Raw genomic sequence first — 18,824 nt, 5'->3', positions numbered from 1 at the left:
TAGCTATTTGTTTTCCCACCTGGAATTCTTTTGTACTTCCAAAGTCCTGCCGGTAACAGACAAACAAAAAAGATGCTCGATCACGATGAACTGCAGATGTCAGGAATCATCCCCCACTCTATCAGCTTTTAAATTCAACCAACCACTGGGAACAACACCTATCTGAGACTTGGCTGGATCACCACAGAAATAGCCATTGTGGGCGTCCAAATAGGATTTTAGGAAAGGGTTTACCTGAACCGTCGGCCGGCCATCATTGTTTTTTGTTTTTTGTTTTTAAAGAAATATAGGGATAGAGACTAATCCTACCATTTCACCCATATAGTGAACTCCCTGGTAAGGAAATAATATCCACCAGCATAAGTTAGAGCCTTCTCCCACACATGAGGCAGAGAGTTGTCTCCAGCACTTATTTGGCCAGGACACTAGCCAGTAGGTTCAGAAGTGGGGCTTGAACTGAGCCATCGTTGGATCTCTTCATTTCACAGAGCAGGAAGACCTGGGTTTGAATCTCACTTCAGCTACTCAGCAGCAAGTGACTCTGGCCAAGGTACTCTGGTTTCTTGATCTTTTTTTTAAAAAAACCCACAGCTATACATAACCTAAAGGTCAAGATGCTTGAATGAGAGGTGAAATCCCATCTGCCACCTCCCCGATTCTAGAATCCCACATCAGACTGAATAATGATCAAGAAATCTAATGAGAGGGGGCAGCCAGGTGACACAGTGGATAGAGCACCAGCCCTGAAATCAGGAGGATCTGAGTTCAAATGGGACCTCAGACACTTAACACTTCCTGGCTGTGTGACCCTGGGCAAGTCACTTAACCCAAGTGCCTCAGCAAAAAAAGAAAAAAAGAAAGAAAAGAAATCTAATGAGAAGATGTGTGCAATGGATAGAGCCTGAGGCCAGGAGCCAAAAAATTCAAGTTCAAGTTTTGCCTCAGACACTTAACAGCTAAGAAATCCTGGAAGAAATTAAGCAAGAAATAAGAAGTTACTGAAAAACTATTGAGGAAAGAATTCAGAGAACAAGTAGCTCCGCAGAATGCCGTCTGAGCCTTCCAAAGAAATAGAATCTCTGAAAACTGGAATAGACTAAACAGAAATGAATAACTTTGTGAGATAACCAAAACAACGAGAACAGAGTCAAAAGATTCAACAATAGAAAAAAATATAAGATGGTTGATAAAGGGAAAAAAAAAACAATGGATCTGGAAATCAGGTCAGAGAGAATTGAAGAATCACTGAACTTGAAAACTGTTATAGAAAAAAATAATCTTGGACACAATATTTCAAGAACTCATAAATGGAAACTGCTGGGGCTATGAGAGTGAGAGGATAGAGGAAAGATAGGAGGAATCCATCAATCACCTTCTGAAAGGAACTCCATTGGGAAAGCTTTGGCACATTTATGGATGACTTCAATAAAGGCTCGTGATAACATGATTATGAAATGTGCAGATCACACAAAATTAGGAGATGTAAATAACACACCGGATGACGGAATCGGGACCATAGGATATCTCAGTGGGCAGAATGATGGGCTGAAATGATCATGTTAATAATAATTATAGGTTATATGTTTATGATGCTTTAAGGTATACAAGAGCAGCTGGGTAGCTCAGTGAATAGAGCACTAGGCCTAGAATCAGGAGACTTACTAGTTATGTGACACCAGGTAAGTCACTCAATCCCATTTGCTTCAGTTTCCCCACTTGTAAAATGAGTTGGAAAAGGAAATGGCAAATCACTCCAATATCTGTGATAAGAAAACCCCAAATGGAGTCACAGAAAGTTGGAAATGACTAAAAGGAATGAAAAATAAAAGGTTTACAAAGCCCTTTACCTACGTTATCTCATTTGATCATCACAACCACCTTAAAAGGCAGGTGCTATTATACCCATTTTACAGATGAGGAAAATGAGGCATTGAGAGATGCTCCAAAGAGTCTATTTATTCTCTTTCTCTTCCTCCTCTATATCATGTTATTCTTTCCTTCAACATCGACTGGCTTAAAGTCTTTTCTGTCTCTTTAGAGTCTTTATTTTATTCTGATTTTTAAGAGTTCAATTATTTCTTCCTATCTCAAAATATTGTGAGGTTTTTTTTGGACTGTGAGTTATTTGTGGAAAACTTCCAGTATGGAACCTTCTTCTCCCAAAGCAGGTCAGCACCTCCTCTGAAACCTATATACTATTTTTAAAGAATGGTCTGGAGAACCGATAAATTAAGTAACTTGTCCAGGGTCATATGGCCAATACGTGACAAAAGCAGAGCTTGAACCAGTTCTTGCCAACCAAAAGGCCAGTTCAGTCTCTACTATGCTACACACTCTCTCCTGGGAACTGAGACTCTCAAAGAAGCCAGAGAGTAGAAAGACATCCTATCAGCCCTTTCACCTTCTGCTCTGGAAGTTGGGCAAACTCTCCAGAAGAAATACCTGCACGGCTTAGCCCCTGGGGGTCGGTAGAACAGGCCCCCCTCCCCACACTTCCTGAATCCCAACTCCTTATCTGTTATTAGCTGCTGAGGCAAACTGCCCCCAAGATGTCTTGCTGAATGTTGCAGACTTCCTGCCTTGAGACTTCTGCTGATAAAAAGCGGCCCACCGGCTCGGCTCGCTCACACCTATGATGCTTCAGGGAGATTTGGTTGGATAAAGATGCGGAGAGCAATTTAGGGAGAGCTCTGGCTGGGGGGCTAAAATCAGCAGGGCAACATCACTTGAGGAACAGAGAGACACATCAAGTTGATGTATGAGGAAGCCAAAACTGATTAAAACAGGGGTCTGTGGATGAATTTCAGGGGGTCCGTGAAGTTGGATTTATTTTCATGAATATTTGGTTTCCTTAGCAATCCCATGCAGTTTATTTTATGTATTTATAAGCGTGGCTTGGAGAAGCCTTTCCAGGATACAAAGGGAGTTCATGACACCTCAAAGGGTAAGAACTCCTGGATCAGAAAAAGGGTGAAAGATGAAGTGACTGGGGAAATAAAGGTTCCATTTTCCAAATGTACTGATTTATTAAACAATGCGTGGCAATTGCTCAAAAGCTTGGGCCAGACCGCTTTAGCTTAGGTCTGGACCCCCCAATATGGGGAAAGATAATCAAAGAAGACCAAGTAATTAAAAAGAAAGGATGCAACATTGGGTAAGCTGACTTCTAATTGGAGGAAAGATGAGGAAGATTCCAGATTAGGAGGGAAAGAGCAAATAGAAGTAATTCCCTGAATTCAGAAAAGGAGATACCTTTTTTACCCACAAGGGTCTGTAAACAATCATGGGGACATGGGAACGATAACTGATATGTCAGTACAGGGCCAGTTTCCAAATTAAACATGGGTTTCCTAAGACTTGCAAATGCGAGAAAATCCCTTGCAGCCACCTTTGGATCTGTGTGGGTTTCTGGTGGCCATAGCCTGGGTCTTTAGCTAGGGCTCTCTAAACAGCAAGGAGAAGTGGTCCAGCTTCCCAGCCACACGGGATTGGCTTCAAACAACACAATGCCCACAAGTGAATACAGTTTTCTTACAAGACAGAATTGGGATTGGATCCATAACTGAACAGAAAGCAAGCTTTTCCAGAATCGAGTCACAAGATAGAGCACATGTGGTTTACCCCATTCCCACAATTAACTACTTGCTCATGCCCTCAGTTTCCTTAAAAAATAGGTAAGAAAAGCTGGAAGAAGGCTGTTAGAATGCCTTTAGTTGTAAGAAGATGATGTCCTTTAGCTGGGGAAATGAGCGTGGTTAAGAGAGAATTCTAAGAATCAAAAGCAACTGATGATCTTGGCTATATCGGGGTGATCAGGAATAGAGGAGACAATAGATTAAAGACAATAGACCAAATTGTGGGAAGTGGAAGTATTCAACGTTTCTATTAGAAATAAGGGAAGCTGAGTCAAAGACACTGACTGGCAACTGGAAACTCCCCTTTCTCTCCCTGGGCTTCCTGCTTCAGGATCACATTCATAACCCATTGAGAATGAAATCTGTTCCACTTAACCAGAGAGCTTACAGTCAGAGGGGGCAAAGGCAGATCACAAAGAATCCTAGACATGCTCATTTGTGTCCTGGCTTAACTTACTCTCTGAACTTCATTTCCTCCCTTATTAACTCTTCTTTCCTCCCCTTCCCTACTTCCTGCTTCCCAGCCCACCTATACATGAAGTCTTCCCTCAGTGGGTAGAGATGTCTTGTTTGTATTTCTGTCTTTAGTGCTTAGCATGGTGTTTGACACAGAGTTAGAAAATAAATAGCAATAACAGTAGGCATTAATATAGCACTTTAAGATTTACAAAGTGTTTTACTTGTCAACTCATTTGATCATTAATTAGTTAATATGAGCAGGAATAAATGTTTTCTTTATATTACTCTGCCTCCTAAGCTTAGAAATATGTAATGACAATGTAAAAAAATCTTTAAATATTTTCACACAATTTCACAGAGAATAGTTTTAAAGGTGCTTATTTTAAGGAAGTTTTAACAGCTTTATTTCTTGAACAAAAGTTAATACTAAATGCCAAAAAATGCTTTTGTTTTTAGTCAGTGTCCCTGTCCATCACAACATCTGGTCGAAAAGGGCCCTGGTCCTTTAGTCATGGGCTAAGATGGAGGATGATCATTATTTTAGCAGACTTCCAAGGCAAGGCTATCTGCCTCTCCCTGCTTTTTCCATCAAAAAACCAAAAAACCAACCCTGAAATATATTAAATCAAGCAAATATATTAAGTAGGCATGCATCACACACAGGGATCATGAAATGTGAAAGAATCCCACCCCTTCCCCAAAGAGAGAGCGCTCCAAATGGACTCACCTGCCTTCCTGGCTTTGAAAGCAATGACGGCAGCAAGTTCCCTCTGAACCTAATGTCACACAAGGAAAAATGGCAAAATTAGAAAAAGATAAACTTCCATTGGTGCATTTCCTGTTGTGTACTGAGGGATTCTGCTCAGATGACGTGGCTGTTCCCTTTTAGCCACAGTTCAGGATTGGCTTTATTAGTTCTGTTTGTTTTACTGACCAAACTTGTTGGTGAATTTTAGACCAGAATATGGATGTTTTGTTGATCTTAGGAAATATAACAATAATCATGATAATACTTATGATTTATGTAGTGCTTGAAATAAGCCATTTCACTCGAGACTTACAACATCCCTGTGATATTATATTATTATTATCTCTGGTTTGTAGCTGAGGAAACTGAATCTAAAAGAAGACAGATGAGTGATTTTCTCAGGTTCTCACAGATTAAAAGGGCCTGAGTCAAAATCTGAACTCAGATTTTCCAAGTCCAAATCCAATCCATAACGCACAGCTGCTGGCTGCTTATATCTACCTAGAGGACAGGCAGAAGGTGACCAAGACTTCATTTCCCTGGCTAAAGGTCAAGGTGACTAACACCAGCAGTGGAAGATTCGGTCGGAACATTCATTTGGGAAGCTCCAGTTGGTTTTCCCTTATCTTTAGCCCCAATGAAATTTCTCTAATTGAAGTCCTTTTCCTCCCTTACCATAACCACTGGCTTCCTATGAATGGAAAGGAAATGAGAATTTCCCTAGAGACCAAACCCCAAATCAATATTTTCAGGTAATGATACATTAATTAAGCTCTTTGAAGCTGAAATGATAAGGCAGGAATTTGCTAATGACTTTCCCCTTTGTTTTGGTTGTCACTAATACATCCATATGCATGTTCATCAATCTATAGGATGCTATCCTCCCCCAGGGCAGATCCCTTGGTGCCTTGGAAGAAACTCTTTTTGAAACTGTCATAGTTGAAAAATTCATCACCGGGCAGCCAGACAAGCTCACACCCAGAGTATATTAAAATCAGCTGGAGTCAGAATAAGGGAAAATGCTTGATCTTTATTCTTTGCATAGGTGAAGGGGAATGGCAATACAAAGTGAGAGCATCTTTGACATGAATCCGGCCAGCAGTGATTCCACCTCTCAGGCTCCACCCACCAAATCTTCTACTTAATCTCCTATACAACACATCAGACTTGTACAGAGGGTGGGAGGGGCCATTCTTTCTCCAAGCATATATTAATAGAGTATTGTCCAATTGCTAATTAGCCTCAAGTGCTAAGAGGGACCTCAGTGCAATGAGAGCTTCCAGAGCTTCAGCCCATTACATCTCCCGCTTTCTTTTGTTTTAGAACACAGGTGGTCATGCCAGCCTGAAACCTTTCTGGCTTGCTGAAGTCATCCCTCTATGCTGCAGACTTCATGAGCCAAAGGTCCCCATGGAGCCATAAGAAAGCACATGTTGGAGAGAGGACACATATGTGTGCCCCCATCTTTGTGCATCTTCACATAACAATAGCATTTTGGAGCTTGTAAAGGGCTTTACAAATATGATCTCGTTTGAACTTTAAAGCAACCCTGGGAGATAGACACTATTATTATCTCTATTTTACAGATGAAAAAACTGAGGTCTCTCCGAGCTGAATGGAAAATTTGATTTCCAAATATAGGACTCTGGAGAAGCAAAAGGAGGCAATCAGGAAAGTGCTATCATAAGGGGCTTAATAAGGTTTATCTGTCTACATTCCTACATGGGAGAATAATACTTGTAACTCATTAGAACGTTCTCATTATTATGGAAGTTAGGACTATATATAGTTGGAGGGCTTGAGTGTGAGTTGAATATGGAGGGATGATTTCTTTTTTTTTTTTTGCTGTTTTGAAGGATTTTATTTTTTTTTTACTTTATTAAAATTTTTATCGTCAAAACATGCATGGCTAATTTTTCAACGTTGACCCTTGCAAAACACAAATTTCCCCTCCTTCCCCTATGCCCTCCCCTAGAAGGCAAGTAATCCATTTTATGGATTTTTTAATGTTTTTATGTTATTTTATTTTATGTTATATTAAACACATACAATTATTCCATACATATTTCTATAATTATTGTGCTTCACAAGAAAAATTATATCCAAAAGGGAGAAAATGAGAAAGAAAATAAAATTCAAACAAACAACAAAAAGAGTGAAAATGCTATGAATCTTTTTATAAATGATGAAATTAAGGGGTGAGAGAGGAATGTACTGGAGGAGAAGGAAAGGGAGAAGTGGAATGGTGCAAATTATCTGCAATAAAAAAGAGGCAAGAAAAAGCTTTTACAGTGGAGGGAAAGAAGGGAAGGAGAGGGGGAGTAAATGGACCTTACTCTCATCAGAATTGGCTCAAATAGGAAATGAGATATATACTCAATAGGGGTATAGAAATCTATCTTACCCTGAAGGAAAATAGGAAGGGAATGGAATTGGGAAGGAGGGAGAGGGTGATAAAAAGAGGGCATATTGGGGAAGGGAGTGATCAGTAGTAAAATACTTTTGAGAAGGGACAGGGTGAAAGGAGAGAGAGAATAAATGGGGAGAATACAATTAACCATAGTATTTGGAAAAAAAAATTCCAAAGCAAGTTTCTCTGATGGAATATCATTGTTCTCTGGGAAATGATGAGCAGGATGCTCTCAGGAAAAAGAACCTGAAAAGTCTTCCATGAACAAAATGAAATATATTGTATAGAAAACAATAGCAATGTTCTGGGATGGTCATCCATACTCAGAGAAGGAACCAATTGTGTCTGAATACAGATCAAAACATTCTCTATTTCTCTCTCTATCCTTCTCTTTATTTTTAACTTATTTTTTCTTGAGGGTTTTTATTTTCATGAGGATGGGGAGTGTCCTTTAATCCTCCTAACTAGCCTCCCAACAACAACAACACTACTCTACCCCTTTTACAGACAGAGTAACTGAGCTCAAAGATGTTCAGTGATTTATTAGCATCACACTTCTCTCAGAAACAGGATATGAAGTCGGGTCTCAATTTGAAATTTAAGACTTTTCCTCCATAACACACAACATCTCACCAATATGCACTGCTTTGCCCTAAACTAAATGATCCCAAACAACTTGGCGTTTTCTCTTTTGGGGTCAGCAGTTAATTCTTACTCCCACCAGTCTGGTGCATTTTCCTTGGCTGTCTCCCTTCCCAAGAATGCTCTCTGTCCTAACATGACCTCCGGACTTCCTTCCAATCTCAACTAAAACCTCTTCTTCTACAAGAAACCTTTCTACTGTCAGAATCCACCAATTTATCCTCTCTACACCTAATCTGTAAATCATTTTTTGCCTTTCTTTATATTCCTAGCACTTAGCACAGTGCCTGGCACATAGTAGGTGCTTGTTGCCTGGACTGTTGGCCTGAGTTCCTCCTGGACGACTTCTAATCTCTCTATCATCACCCAGAAATCATTGCAAGTCAGGAAAAACTCCAAGTTTATGGAATGTAAACTAACTTTTACCCAGAATCCCATTAGCATCGGAGCTTACTTAACATAGGTGGTGGCAATGTCTCCCAGGGAGTCCAGACCACAATGTTCCAGGACGCTCAGGGACTTGGCTTTCCTTTAATCTTTACTTCCACGGGAAAACAAACATTTATTTTTAAAATAAACTCTGAAGTTTTTAAAGATAACAACAGAAAATACTTTCCTCGGGCTGAGAAGGCTGCTCTAAGCATTTTTCTCATCTCTTCCATCAACAAGTCAACAACCTGCTCTGGTCCAGCTCAACCTCTTAAGGCAGAATATCGAGGCGGAGATCTCATGGGTCCCCAAGTCTGTGGGTTTCCATCCCATCCCCCATTTTCTTCTCTCAAGGTCACCCTTCTCCTTGCCAAGACCAATCCTCACTACCTATGCCTTTGACCCCATCCCTTTCCATCTCCACCAGCAGCTGGTTTCTGCAATCTCTACCTCTAAATATGGGAGCTCCCCCACACCTTTAGAAAGCCTCCACCTGACACCTCCTACCCCCAAACATCTGATGGCTCACGTCCCTTTTGCGGCCAAACTCCTGGGAAAATCTGTTCCAAGATTCTCATGTCTACTTTGTCATTCTTCACTTGACCGAGGTCACTGACACCTGTTAATAACTAGAGTCTTTTGGCAGTTTTTTCAGTTCTTATTTTTCTTGAGCGCTAGAGAGAGCCGTGAAAACACAGAATTTGGAATCCAGAGGCCCCGAGTGTAAATCCTACTTCAGTCACTTACTCCTGATGAGATCACTTTCAGTCTCAATTTATTCAGCTGTAAAATGGGAATAATAAAAATACCTATCCACATCTCAGGGTTGTTGTGAGGATCAAAGAGTTTTCCAAAGTTTAGACTGCTGTATTAATATTCATTGTTATTATTAATTAATAAACATTAATTACATGCTTAGTAAGTTCAAGGCATTGTACTAAGCATTAGGGATACAAAAAGAAGCAAAAGGTAATCCCTGCTGTGGGAAAACTGGTTTTTATTATAAGTCATCAACTCTGTGGTAGACTAAGGCCTGGTCATCTTTTAGTCTTTCCCCTTGCTCAGCCCCAGTTGTTAGGTCATATCTTTATAAGGTCTATTGTTTTCCCTTTTCCATAGCCCCTTCCTCAGGACTTCTACTCATCCCTTCTCACCCAGACCATTATAATTCCCTTTTAGAGGTGGGAAAGCCATTGGAGAGCAGGCTGCCATTGGCTCCTTTAGGTCCCCAGGCTGAGCCAATTTAGACTTGAAGACTTGAAACCTGAGCAATGAGAGCTGCCCCAGAGTGCCTTCCTGGAAGGTCTTTGGGCACAGACTGGGGGAGCATGAGTCAGATATGTTCTAATGGGGATGCTTGAGGGGCTGGACTGCTCTCCAATCTGATCATCTCTCCTCTGGGTCCCCTTACTGCCCCACACAGCCACCAAGTCCCCAAAGATAAAATGGAAGAATGACAAGGCCCAGCCCCATTGGACATGCTCCACCGTGCTCCCCAGCACTAAAAATGCAAGAAATGTGAGAACATCTAGGACACTGGCAAGAATTGAAATAAAAGATTTCTTCCGTCCTGGCTCTGACTGTGATCTTCTGGACTTCTGCCCCAGCAGCCTTTTCTCTATCCTGCCTGCAACCCCCTCCTCTCACTGACCAGCTCCTGCCTGGAGCTTCCACTTGAAGGAGTCCTAGGGACATCTTGCTCACCTCTCACCTTCTCCCCTCTTAACTCTTTAAATTTCTTCACCTTCCCATCTCCCCACTGGTTCTCAACACCTTTGATGAGGACATGAGCTGTCTTTCTTTTTGTCTGTTCAACATTCACGCTAGTTAGTTAGTATTTTTATTATTAATAATAGTAATTATAAGCTCCTCAAGAGTAGGAACTGTTATTTTGTTTGTGCCATTTTCATGCTTGCTAGCATCCTTATTATTGATTTAATAATAATAATAGCTGTTAGAATGTGAGCTACAGGAGTCTCTCTGGGCTGTATTAATTCTGGTTATTCTTATCGATAATAATTAATAACAATAATAATGATAATGATAAGTGCCATCAGGTTGAACTCCTTGAAGGCAAGAATTGGCTCTTTTCTGCTTTTGTATCCCCGGTACTCAGTATAGTGCTCAGCACATAGTCAGTGCCTAATAAGTGTTACTGATTGGCGTGCCAGCACCAAGGACAGCACTCGGTTGAGTAAGCACTTAATAAATGCCTCATGTGGGAACAGTCAAAGCGTGAGGTTATGGAAAGGCGGGAACACTAATTACTCTTGGGGGAGTTGGGAATGAATTTAAATATTCTGAAAAGGCATTTGGGAATAAGCCAGGAAAAGCACCAAAGCAGCTCATACCCTTTGACCCAGAAACCCCACGGCTTCTTTAAAGAGATCAAAGATGGAAATGTTCCATGTTTCCAAAAAAAACTCATAATAGCATTTTTGCAGGAGCAAAAAACGGGAGACACAGTAGATGCCCATTGATGGGGAAATGATTACAAAATTAGGGATGGAATATTCAAAAATAGGATGGAATATTGCTCTGGAAACTGATGAGGAGAGTAAATTCTGCTTAGCTGGGAAAGTTTTCTAACTGAGGAACTAAAGGGGGTGAGGCTCCTCTGGCCTTTCTTTGTAAGAGTGAAGGACTATGGGTGACAAATGGTATATACACTGTGCCATTGGGTTCTAAGGATGTGTTGCTGGTTTTGCTGAACGACTTTCCCTCTTAAATTAATTAAATGATTTAATTGTTAAATATATTAAAATTATTTAAATTTATTAAAATAATTATTTATTTATAAATTAACGCAATTGATTAAAGAGGTATAAAAACACAAGATAGCCATAAAAATGGAAGAAAGAGAGGATCTCCACTAGTCAATGGCTGCCTATTGCTATAGGGGTCAAACATGAACTCAGTGCAAATGCTGTGGCCTTTCAAGCCCCCCTCAAGCCTATACCGGCTTTACTCCTTCACATCTGTCCTTCTCACCCACTCCCTTGTCTGGCCAAATGAGCCTATTTTGTGTCCCGCACTTGTGATGTTTTATCTCCCACCTCCAAGTCTTTGCCCAGGCTGGATTCCCCGCACTTAGGAATCACAGGAGCGGGGCCTGAAGCTTTTCCCTGTCACTCCCTAGACTTTGTGATGAGGAACAAGTCACTGGTCCCAGGCTCAGTTTCCTCATCTTTCAGGCCAGAGGAGGTTGAGCTCCGAGCTGTAAGCCAAGGAGCCATCACCGGCAGCAGGTGCACGAATGAACATTTGCCAGCGGATCATAAGCAATCATGGCTGCTCGTTTTCTGCGTGAACAAAGTGCTCCTTAGGCCTGAGCTGCTGAAACGGAATGACTCCAAGCAAATGAATAATTCCCAGGATTAGATTCACCCAAATCAATGTGTGTCGTGGTGACAGGCCCTGTCAGTCACTAAATCAGGGCTGGAAAAGGACCCCTTCATTTACAATGAGAAACTGGGCCCCAAGAGGAAGTCACCCCTGGGGTTATGCAGCAGCAGCAGCTAGAAAATCATCATGGTCCAGTCTCTGTTCCAAGCTGGTGCTCAGTCTTTGTGGGTCCAAATCTCATTTCAGGCCCTTCCTGGAGGTTTGACCCCCGTCAAGACATTTAACCCTCCCAGGAGCTTCCCCAGGAGCAAAGTGGGAGCTGTTCCCGAGAGCATCTGCCTCAAGAGTGTGTGCTAGGTCATGGCCACCACCACGAGCCTAACAACTGAGGAGCTGACACTTAACAAGGGGCTTGGAGATTTGCAAAACTCTTTACATATGCTACCTCCCTTATTCTCCTGGCAGCCCCATGACATGAATGCTATCATTATAACAGTCTGGATTTTATTGCACCCATTCTACAGGGAATGAAACTGAGGCTGAAAGGTTGCATGGCTTGCCCAAAGGGAAAAACATAAACTGTCAAATAGTAAAGAAGTGGGAAATGACTGTCTTGGACTGACTTGAGCTTGCCAGTTCACAGAGAGGAGCACGGAAAGCCAAGGGCACTAAGGTTTTCACAGAGAAGGAGTAGCGTCATCCCCTGGAAGGGCAGTGGCAAGGAAGGGCTGTTTCTCTCTTTCTCTCTCTGTCTCTGTCTCTGTCTGTCTGTCTCTCTCTGTCTCTGTTTCTCTCTCTCTGTCTCTCTCTGTCTCTGTCTCTCTGTCTCTGTCTCTGCCTCTCTCTCTGTCTCTGTCTCTCTCTCTCTCTGTCTCTGTCTCTGTCTGTCTGTCTCTCTGTCTCTGCATGGGAGTGGGTCCTGAGCACCTGTAAGAGATCCAAACCCTGCAGAACCCACCCCGGCACTTCCGGCACTTTGCTCACTGACACGAGCCTTGTTCTGAATGGCATTTCCCAGCCTCCCTTTGCTTCTTGAACAGCCACGACTCGTGATTGAATAATCTTCTGGATCAACAGACCTGTAGCCCCCAAAGCAATAAGAGCACTTTATCCCTGGGGGACCAAAATTGGAAAGAAAACTAAAACTCTCCAGTCGGAAAGTCTGGATCCGGCTGAGGAATTAAATGAGAAAATATTGCCCCGAGCGAAGGGGCTGGTGCTCCCGCCTACAGACCTCATCTCGCTGACAAAACAGAAATAGTTTTTCCTTTCAAAATATATTTATATATATTTTTAAAATCTGGCCAAGGCCACCAGGGGGCGCCACAGTGCACAGAGCTTGGGCTGGATTTGAGAAGATAAATTGAAATACAACCTCGGACACTTCCCAGCTGTGGGATCTGACCAAGACATGTGACCTCTGTCTGCCTCGGTTTCTTCGACTGTAAAATGGGGATAAATGCACTTCTCTCGCAGGCTGTTATGAAGATCAGATGAGATTATATTTGTAAATTGGGGACTAACGGCCCCTCGGGGAGGTGCTTAATACACGCATGTTCCCGCCGGTCCTCCCTCCTCGTCCCTGCTGGGGCATTGGTTGCTAGTTCAGCAGGACTCAGCAATAAGACAAAGTCAAGGCCATCACAGGCTACACTAGCAGCTGATGACCCGGGGCCCCACACTGAGAGCCGGCCCGGGGCCGTCCTCTCACAGGTCGGGGCTGAAACAGCGCGTCTCCCGGGGGGGTCACGCAAGACCGGGGCACTGGTCACTAAACTACAACTGCCTGTAAAGGCACGGGCACGACCAGCCCTGCTCTACTGAAGACACTTTTTAGTACAGGGGAGGAGGGTGGGCAAGATGCACGTAAGTAGTGGCCCAGCTCTCAGAAGGCTTCCCGTCCAATTAGGGGAGACAGGTGAGGAGCAGAGGCCTGAAAACTGTTCCAAACAAGGGAAGAGGGGCAGCACCAGCCCTGAAGTCAGGAGGACCGGAGTGCAATCTGGCCTCAGACACTTAACACTTCCCGGCTGTGTGACCCTGGGCAAGTCACTTAACCTCAATTGCCTCAGCCAAAAACAAACAAAAAAACCCCCAACAAAACAATGGAAGAGACTGAACACCGAGGTAAGTGATTAATTACCATAAGGAGTGTATAGATAACCACAGCTATGGGAATTAAGAGCTTCACACCAGAAATCCTCAATGAAAAGTCAGGAGACCCCAGTAAAGGTGCAAGAGACCCCCAACGGGAGCCAGGAGACCCCCAATGCAGGGGCAGAAGATCCCTGATGGGGAACCAGGAGACCCCAATGAAGGGACAGGAGACCCCCCCCCAGTGAAGGATCAGAGGATCCCTGATGGGGAGCCAGGAGACTCCCCATGAAGGGGCAGGACACTCCCAATGGGAGCCAGGAGACGTGTGAGAAGGAAGTAGGAGACCCTTTTTCAAAATGGAGATGAGGGCAGCGGATGGGAGAAGGCGAGATTAGCAGGATTTCAGCTGAGGTGGTTTAGGAAGATGACAGGGAAGAAGGTGAAAGAATCCCAAGTTCAAATTCATTCCTGGTTTATCAACGGCCATCAGATTAATTCCTATTTTCTGAATGATGCTTCATGGCACGACTGACACCTCCCAAATACGTTTTTCTTTATAAAAATGGTTTCTTCCAAGAGGAGCTTCTGTATCAAAAAGCTTAGATGCGCCGCTCAAGTGTGGCCATGAAGCCAATGGGTGGAGAACTGGCCTCAAAGCCAAGAGCTGCAAGGTCTAATCCTGCCTCTGGCATGGGGTAACCCTGGGCACTGCACTTACATCTCTACTTAGGCGGGTTTCCTCATCTGCACAATGAAGGGTTGACTCAGAGCTCTCCAGGGTCCTACAAATCTCTATGATTCTAGAGAGGCATTTTCCCATTACCCAGGCACTTAAAAGGAAGCAGCATCATGGGGAGTAACAGAGGCCCTTGGAGAGAGAGCTGGACTAGGAATTAACAGATCCGAGTTCGAATCCTCCCTATGATAGAAGCTGTGTGACCAGGAAGAAGGTTAGCTTTACTTTGCTCATCTATGAAAGGGAGACAACAATCCCTGTGTTGTCCCCCAAGGCTGTTGGGAGTTTCCAGCGGGAATGGTACGGCGGCAGGCCCCTCTGACTCACTGCTAAGGAAGCCGGTCCCCAGGTCCTCCATGTTGTGAGGACAAGAAGCAGGACCTGTGACTGAGAATCTCTTGCTCTTTCTCCTGTGCTGATAATTTCTTTTTGTTTGATTATTCATATGGTTTCTGTATTTGCATAATTAATGCTGGGCTTTGCACACCCCAAGCTCCTTGTAAATGTCAGCCCTGATCATGGCTGAGCTCTGCCCTCCTCTGGGCCCAGCTGTAACGCTCGCACCCGGATGCCCAGGGTTCAGGCACTGACCCGGACCGGGCCGAAGGGACTCTTCATCCCCAGGCAGGACCTCTTCTCACCTTGGAGACTCATGATTTCATTGCCTTCAGGGACTCTCTGTATGTCCCTTTGCCAGGGCAGAGCAGTCCCTCCTCAGTAACTTCTGCTCTCGGAACTGCCCAAAGGCAACAAGGGGTTAAGGACACCCGGGGGATGGCCACGGTCACGTGGTCAGGGTGGGCCAGAGTCAGGACTCGAACTTGTGTCTTTTTGACCCCCCCCCCCGCACTGGCTCTTTGCTATACCAAGCTCTCAGCAGGGTGATTATGAGGATCAAACCAAATGTCAATCTTAAAGCAATGTGTAGAAATGTCAGATATTTATCAGGAACAAATGAGGAGGAACACAAGAATGTCAGTAGGATCAAAGCTGCCTCCTCTGTCCCCGGTCCCTGCCCAAATCAAAGGCTGGCTCCGGGGGCCTTGAAGGCCGCCCAAGCATCCCGAAGCAAGGGTGGGTCCCAGGGGTTCCCCCACGGCCGAACTGCAGAGGAGCAATTGCTCTGGAAAAAGGAGTGAGTCAGAAGGTCAGGCATCCCCTGGGAGAAGAGCTCATTGTCAGTCTCCAGGAAGAGGCAAGTCCACTCAGGCCGGCCTCCCGTCCCCCCGCGGAAGGAAGGGGCAGGTATCCAGCAGGAGAGGCAAGCAGAAACAAGGCCCGAGTCCCTGAACCAGAGCCTAATTTAACTCGTTACTGGTGCAGTCATCGAGCCACCTGGGGTGGGGTGGGGGGCTCCTCAGAAAGGACAGCTTCCTCCACCAATCTGCCCCATCCACCCTTCCAAGTTGGGGAGCTGAGGAGACTTGGGAGGGTCCCTTGGACAACAAGGAGATCAAATCGGCCAATTAGAGTAATTCATTCCGTCTGTTTACCGGAACGTCGGATAGTAATGCTGAAGCTTAAATACTTGGGCCACAAAATGAGAAGAGGGGACTCATGGGAAAAGACCCTGGGAAAGACTGAGGGCAAAGGGCAGAGGATAAGAGCTGGTGGGTATTGCGACAGAAGCAGGGAGCAGGAGCCCGGACAGACTCTAAAGAGAGTGGGGGACAGAAGGGCTTGGCTTGGGATCCCTGGGATCACAAAGAGCCAGAACAACTGGATGATAACAATAACAACAAACCTCCTCCTCCATCCGCTGCACCAGGCACCTGGAGCAGTACCAGGGATAGACCAGCAGGCCCGAAGTCGGGAAGGTCTGAATTAAAACCTGGGCCCAGGCACTAGCTAGCCATGTAAACTTAACCCCAATTAACCTCAGTTTCTCATCTGTAAAATGGGGACACCCCGGAGAAGAAAACGGCCACCAGACCAGTATCTTTGCCAAGCAATGTCCAAGATAAAGGGTCAGACACAGCTGAACAATATCAAGAACAATCCTCTGCTCCCAGCGGCCTCACTGACGGCCCTTTCAGGAAAGTGAGCTGCTGGGAAGGAGGGTCTGAGCACCCCTGATTGAGGGGCCACAGGCACAGAGTGGATTGTTTTTCCACTTAATTGTAACAGCAAGACTAGGACACAAGGAAGGAAAATAGCAGACGGGCGGCTGGCAGAGAAGGGGTTCCCGGCACGTTTGGGGAAGTGGGAGAGGGGCAGAAGCAGATCGTACGCAGAGAGGTGGGATGGGAGTTAGATATGATGAAGTCCACAGAAAGGGCAGAGGCCAAAGGAGAGGGGCTTAAATCACCCCCAGATGTGCCGTCTAACTCAGGGTTGCACAAAGGGGGTCGCCCTGGGCTTGGTGTCGTAGGAAAGATGGCAGAGAGAGGACAGAATCTAGCCAAGAATAGGGGGTAATGGGAGCCCTTTGCAGAAGCAGGAGGGGCAAAGAAAGAGCCCGGGAGCACCCTGGGAACCACTGGTGTTTTCCTCAGCAAGTGTAGACGCCCCCTCACAGACGGGGATTAGCAAACGATCCTAAACCTCTAGTGGCCGGGAGTGCTGTTTTGGACACAGAGAAGGGACCGCCCAGGCTCACAGAGCTAGCTTGTGTCAGAGTCAGGCTTTCAAACTGGACCGAGCCGACCCCACGGCCCCCTCCCTTGGGCTGTGACCTTTAAAAGCCAGCTCCGACTGTTCCTGCCCTGTGTGTGATGCTGCTGTTTATGGCATTCTCCTCCTTAAACCCTGACCTTGGGATTGCCCTGTGACCTCCATCCTTTTAAAGTCCCGGTCAGTCATTCAGTGCCCACTGCCTGGTGGATAGACCTCATTCTATCCTATGTATCCCGGGCTAAATCCAGCAGACGCCCTGTTAACTCCTAAAGCCTCACACCCAGCGAGCCCTTTGTGCATTCAATCTTAAAGAGCCCCATAACAAAGTGAGCCAAGTGGCAGAGCACAGAGGGCACAGGGCCTGAAGTTAAGAAGACTCAATTTAGGGGGCAGCTCAGTGGCTCAGCGGAGAAGTCAGGAGGACATGGCTTCAAATCTGCCCTCAGACATTTAATACTTCCTGGCTGTGAGGAGGAGGAGGAAGAGGAGGAGGAGAAGGAGAAGGAGAAGAAGAAGAACAGAAAGAGGAGGAGGAGGAGGAAGACTCAATTTAATATAATTTAATATGGCAATAGAGACTTCCTAGCTGTGTGATCCTGGGCAAGTCACTTAACTCAGTTTGCCTCAGTCTGTAAAATGAGCTGGAGAAGGACATGGCAGACCACTCTGGTATCTTTGCCAAGAAAAAACAGACAGAGTTAGAGATGGTTGAAAAACAAAGTCATCGCTCTACAGTTATATAACCAAAGCCAAGGTCCATGCCAAATTCCCAAGAAGATTCTCCGAATGTGCATTTTTGAAAAACACTTATTTCACAGGGAGATTCCCTCCCTGACTTTCTTCTGATCCTGTCTTTAACACAAGTAGGATGAGGGAACAGGGGCTCCTCCTCTCAGCAACACAATGATCTGAGACAGTTCCAAAGGCTCACGATGGGAAATGCCATCCACATCCAGAGAAAGCTGCAGAGTCTGAACACAGATCAAAGCACCATTTCCACTTGTCTTTGTTTTCTCTTTCTCAGTGATTCCCCCTTTTGTTCTGATTCTTCTTTTACAACTCAACTAATGTGAACATATATGGATATGTATAACCTAACAGATTGCTTGCTGGGAGGGAGCGAGGGAGGAGGGAGAAAAATGGAAATAAAAATCTTATAGAAGTAAAAGCTGAAAATTATCTTTACATGTAAATGGGGGGGGAGTATTATTAAATGGGGGGAAGGAACATAAGTAGACACCTCAGAAGCAATTCAATTCACCCTTCATTTGAGAAATGGAAAAACTGAGGCTCAAGGTCTTGCCCAAGGTCACCGTGGGCAAGACCTTGAGCCTCTGTTTTTAAGAGTAATTAGCATGGCGGAGCAGTTTTAGAGAAGGAAACTGAAGCCCCAAGAGAAGCTTATACAAGCGCACATAGGTCTGATCATCAATAGCAAGTGCACTGATGGGGGCTCGGAAGTGGTCAAAATAGAAAACCCTGCACGTCAGATTCCCCTCTACCACCTTGAGGACGAAAACGGCTGGCCACGGACCGGGAACTCAGCGGTAGCAGGAACCGGGGAAGTAGGGAAGGCTATGCTGCAGTGGTCCATCTCCTCCCACCAGTTACAGATGCCATGAAATCTTTATTGGCAGATATAGCTGGGAGGCTCTAATGGGTCTCAGTAGTTATAAACTTCATGAGGGCAACAGCTAGTTAATTTTT

The 18,824-nt window shown here is 44.7% G+C and overlaps 1 protein-coding gene across 1 annotated transcript in view; it reads right to left on the bottom strand.

Moving 5' to 3' along the window:
- The window catches only part of RAPGEF5 (Rap guanine nucleotide exchange factor 5), a 227,159-nt gene that overhangs the window by 134,301 nt on the left and 74,034 nt on the right, over window positions 1–18,824 (bottom strand). The window contains exon 7 of the mRNA XM_031940640.1: window positions 4,822–4,870. Coding sequence (XP_031796500.1) covers window positions 4,822–4,870 — 49 coding nt within the window. The remainder of the gene's footprint in view (window positions 1–4,821; window positions 4,871–18,824) is intronic.

Source organism: Sarcophilus harrisii, chromosome 5 (genome assembly GCF_902635505.1).
Source record: "Sarcophilus harrisii chromosome 5, mSarHar1.11, whole genome shotgun sequence".
Taxonomy (NCBI): Eukaryota; Metazoa; Chordata; class Mammalia; order Dasyuromorphia; family Dasyuridae; genus Sarcophilus; species Sarcophilus harrisii.
The sequence above is the reverse complement of the archived record's forward strand: the minus strand, read 5'-3'. Positions and strand labels throughout refer to the sequence as shown.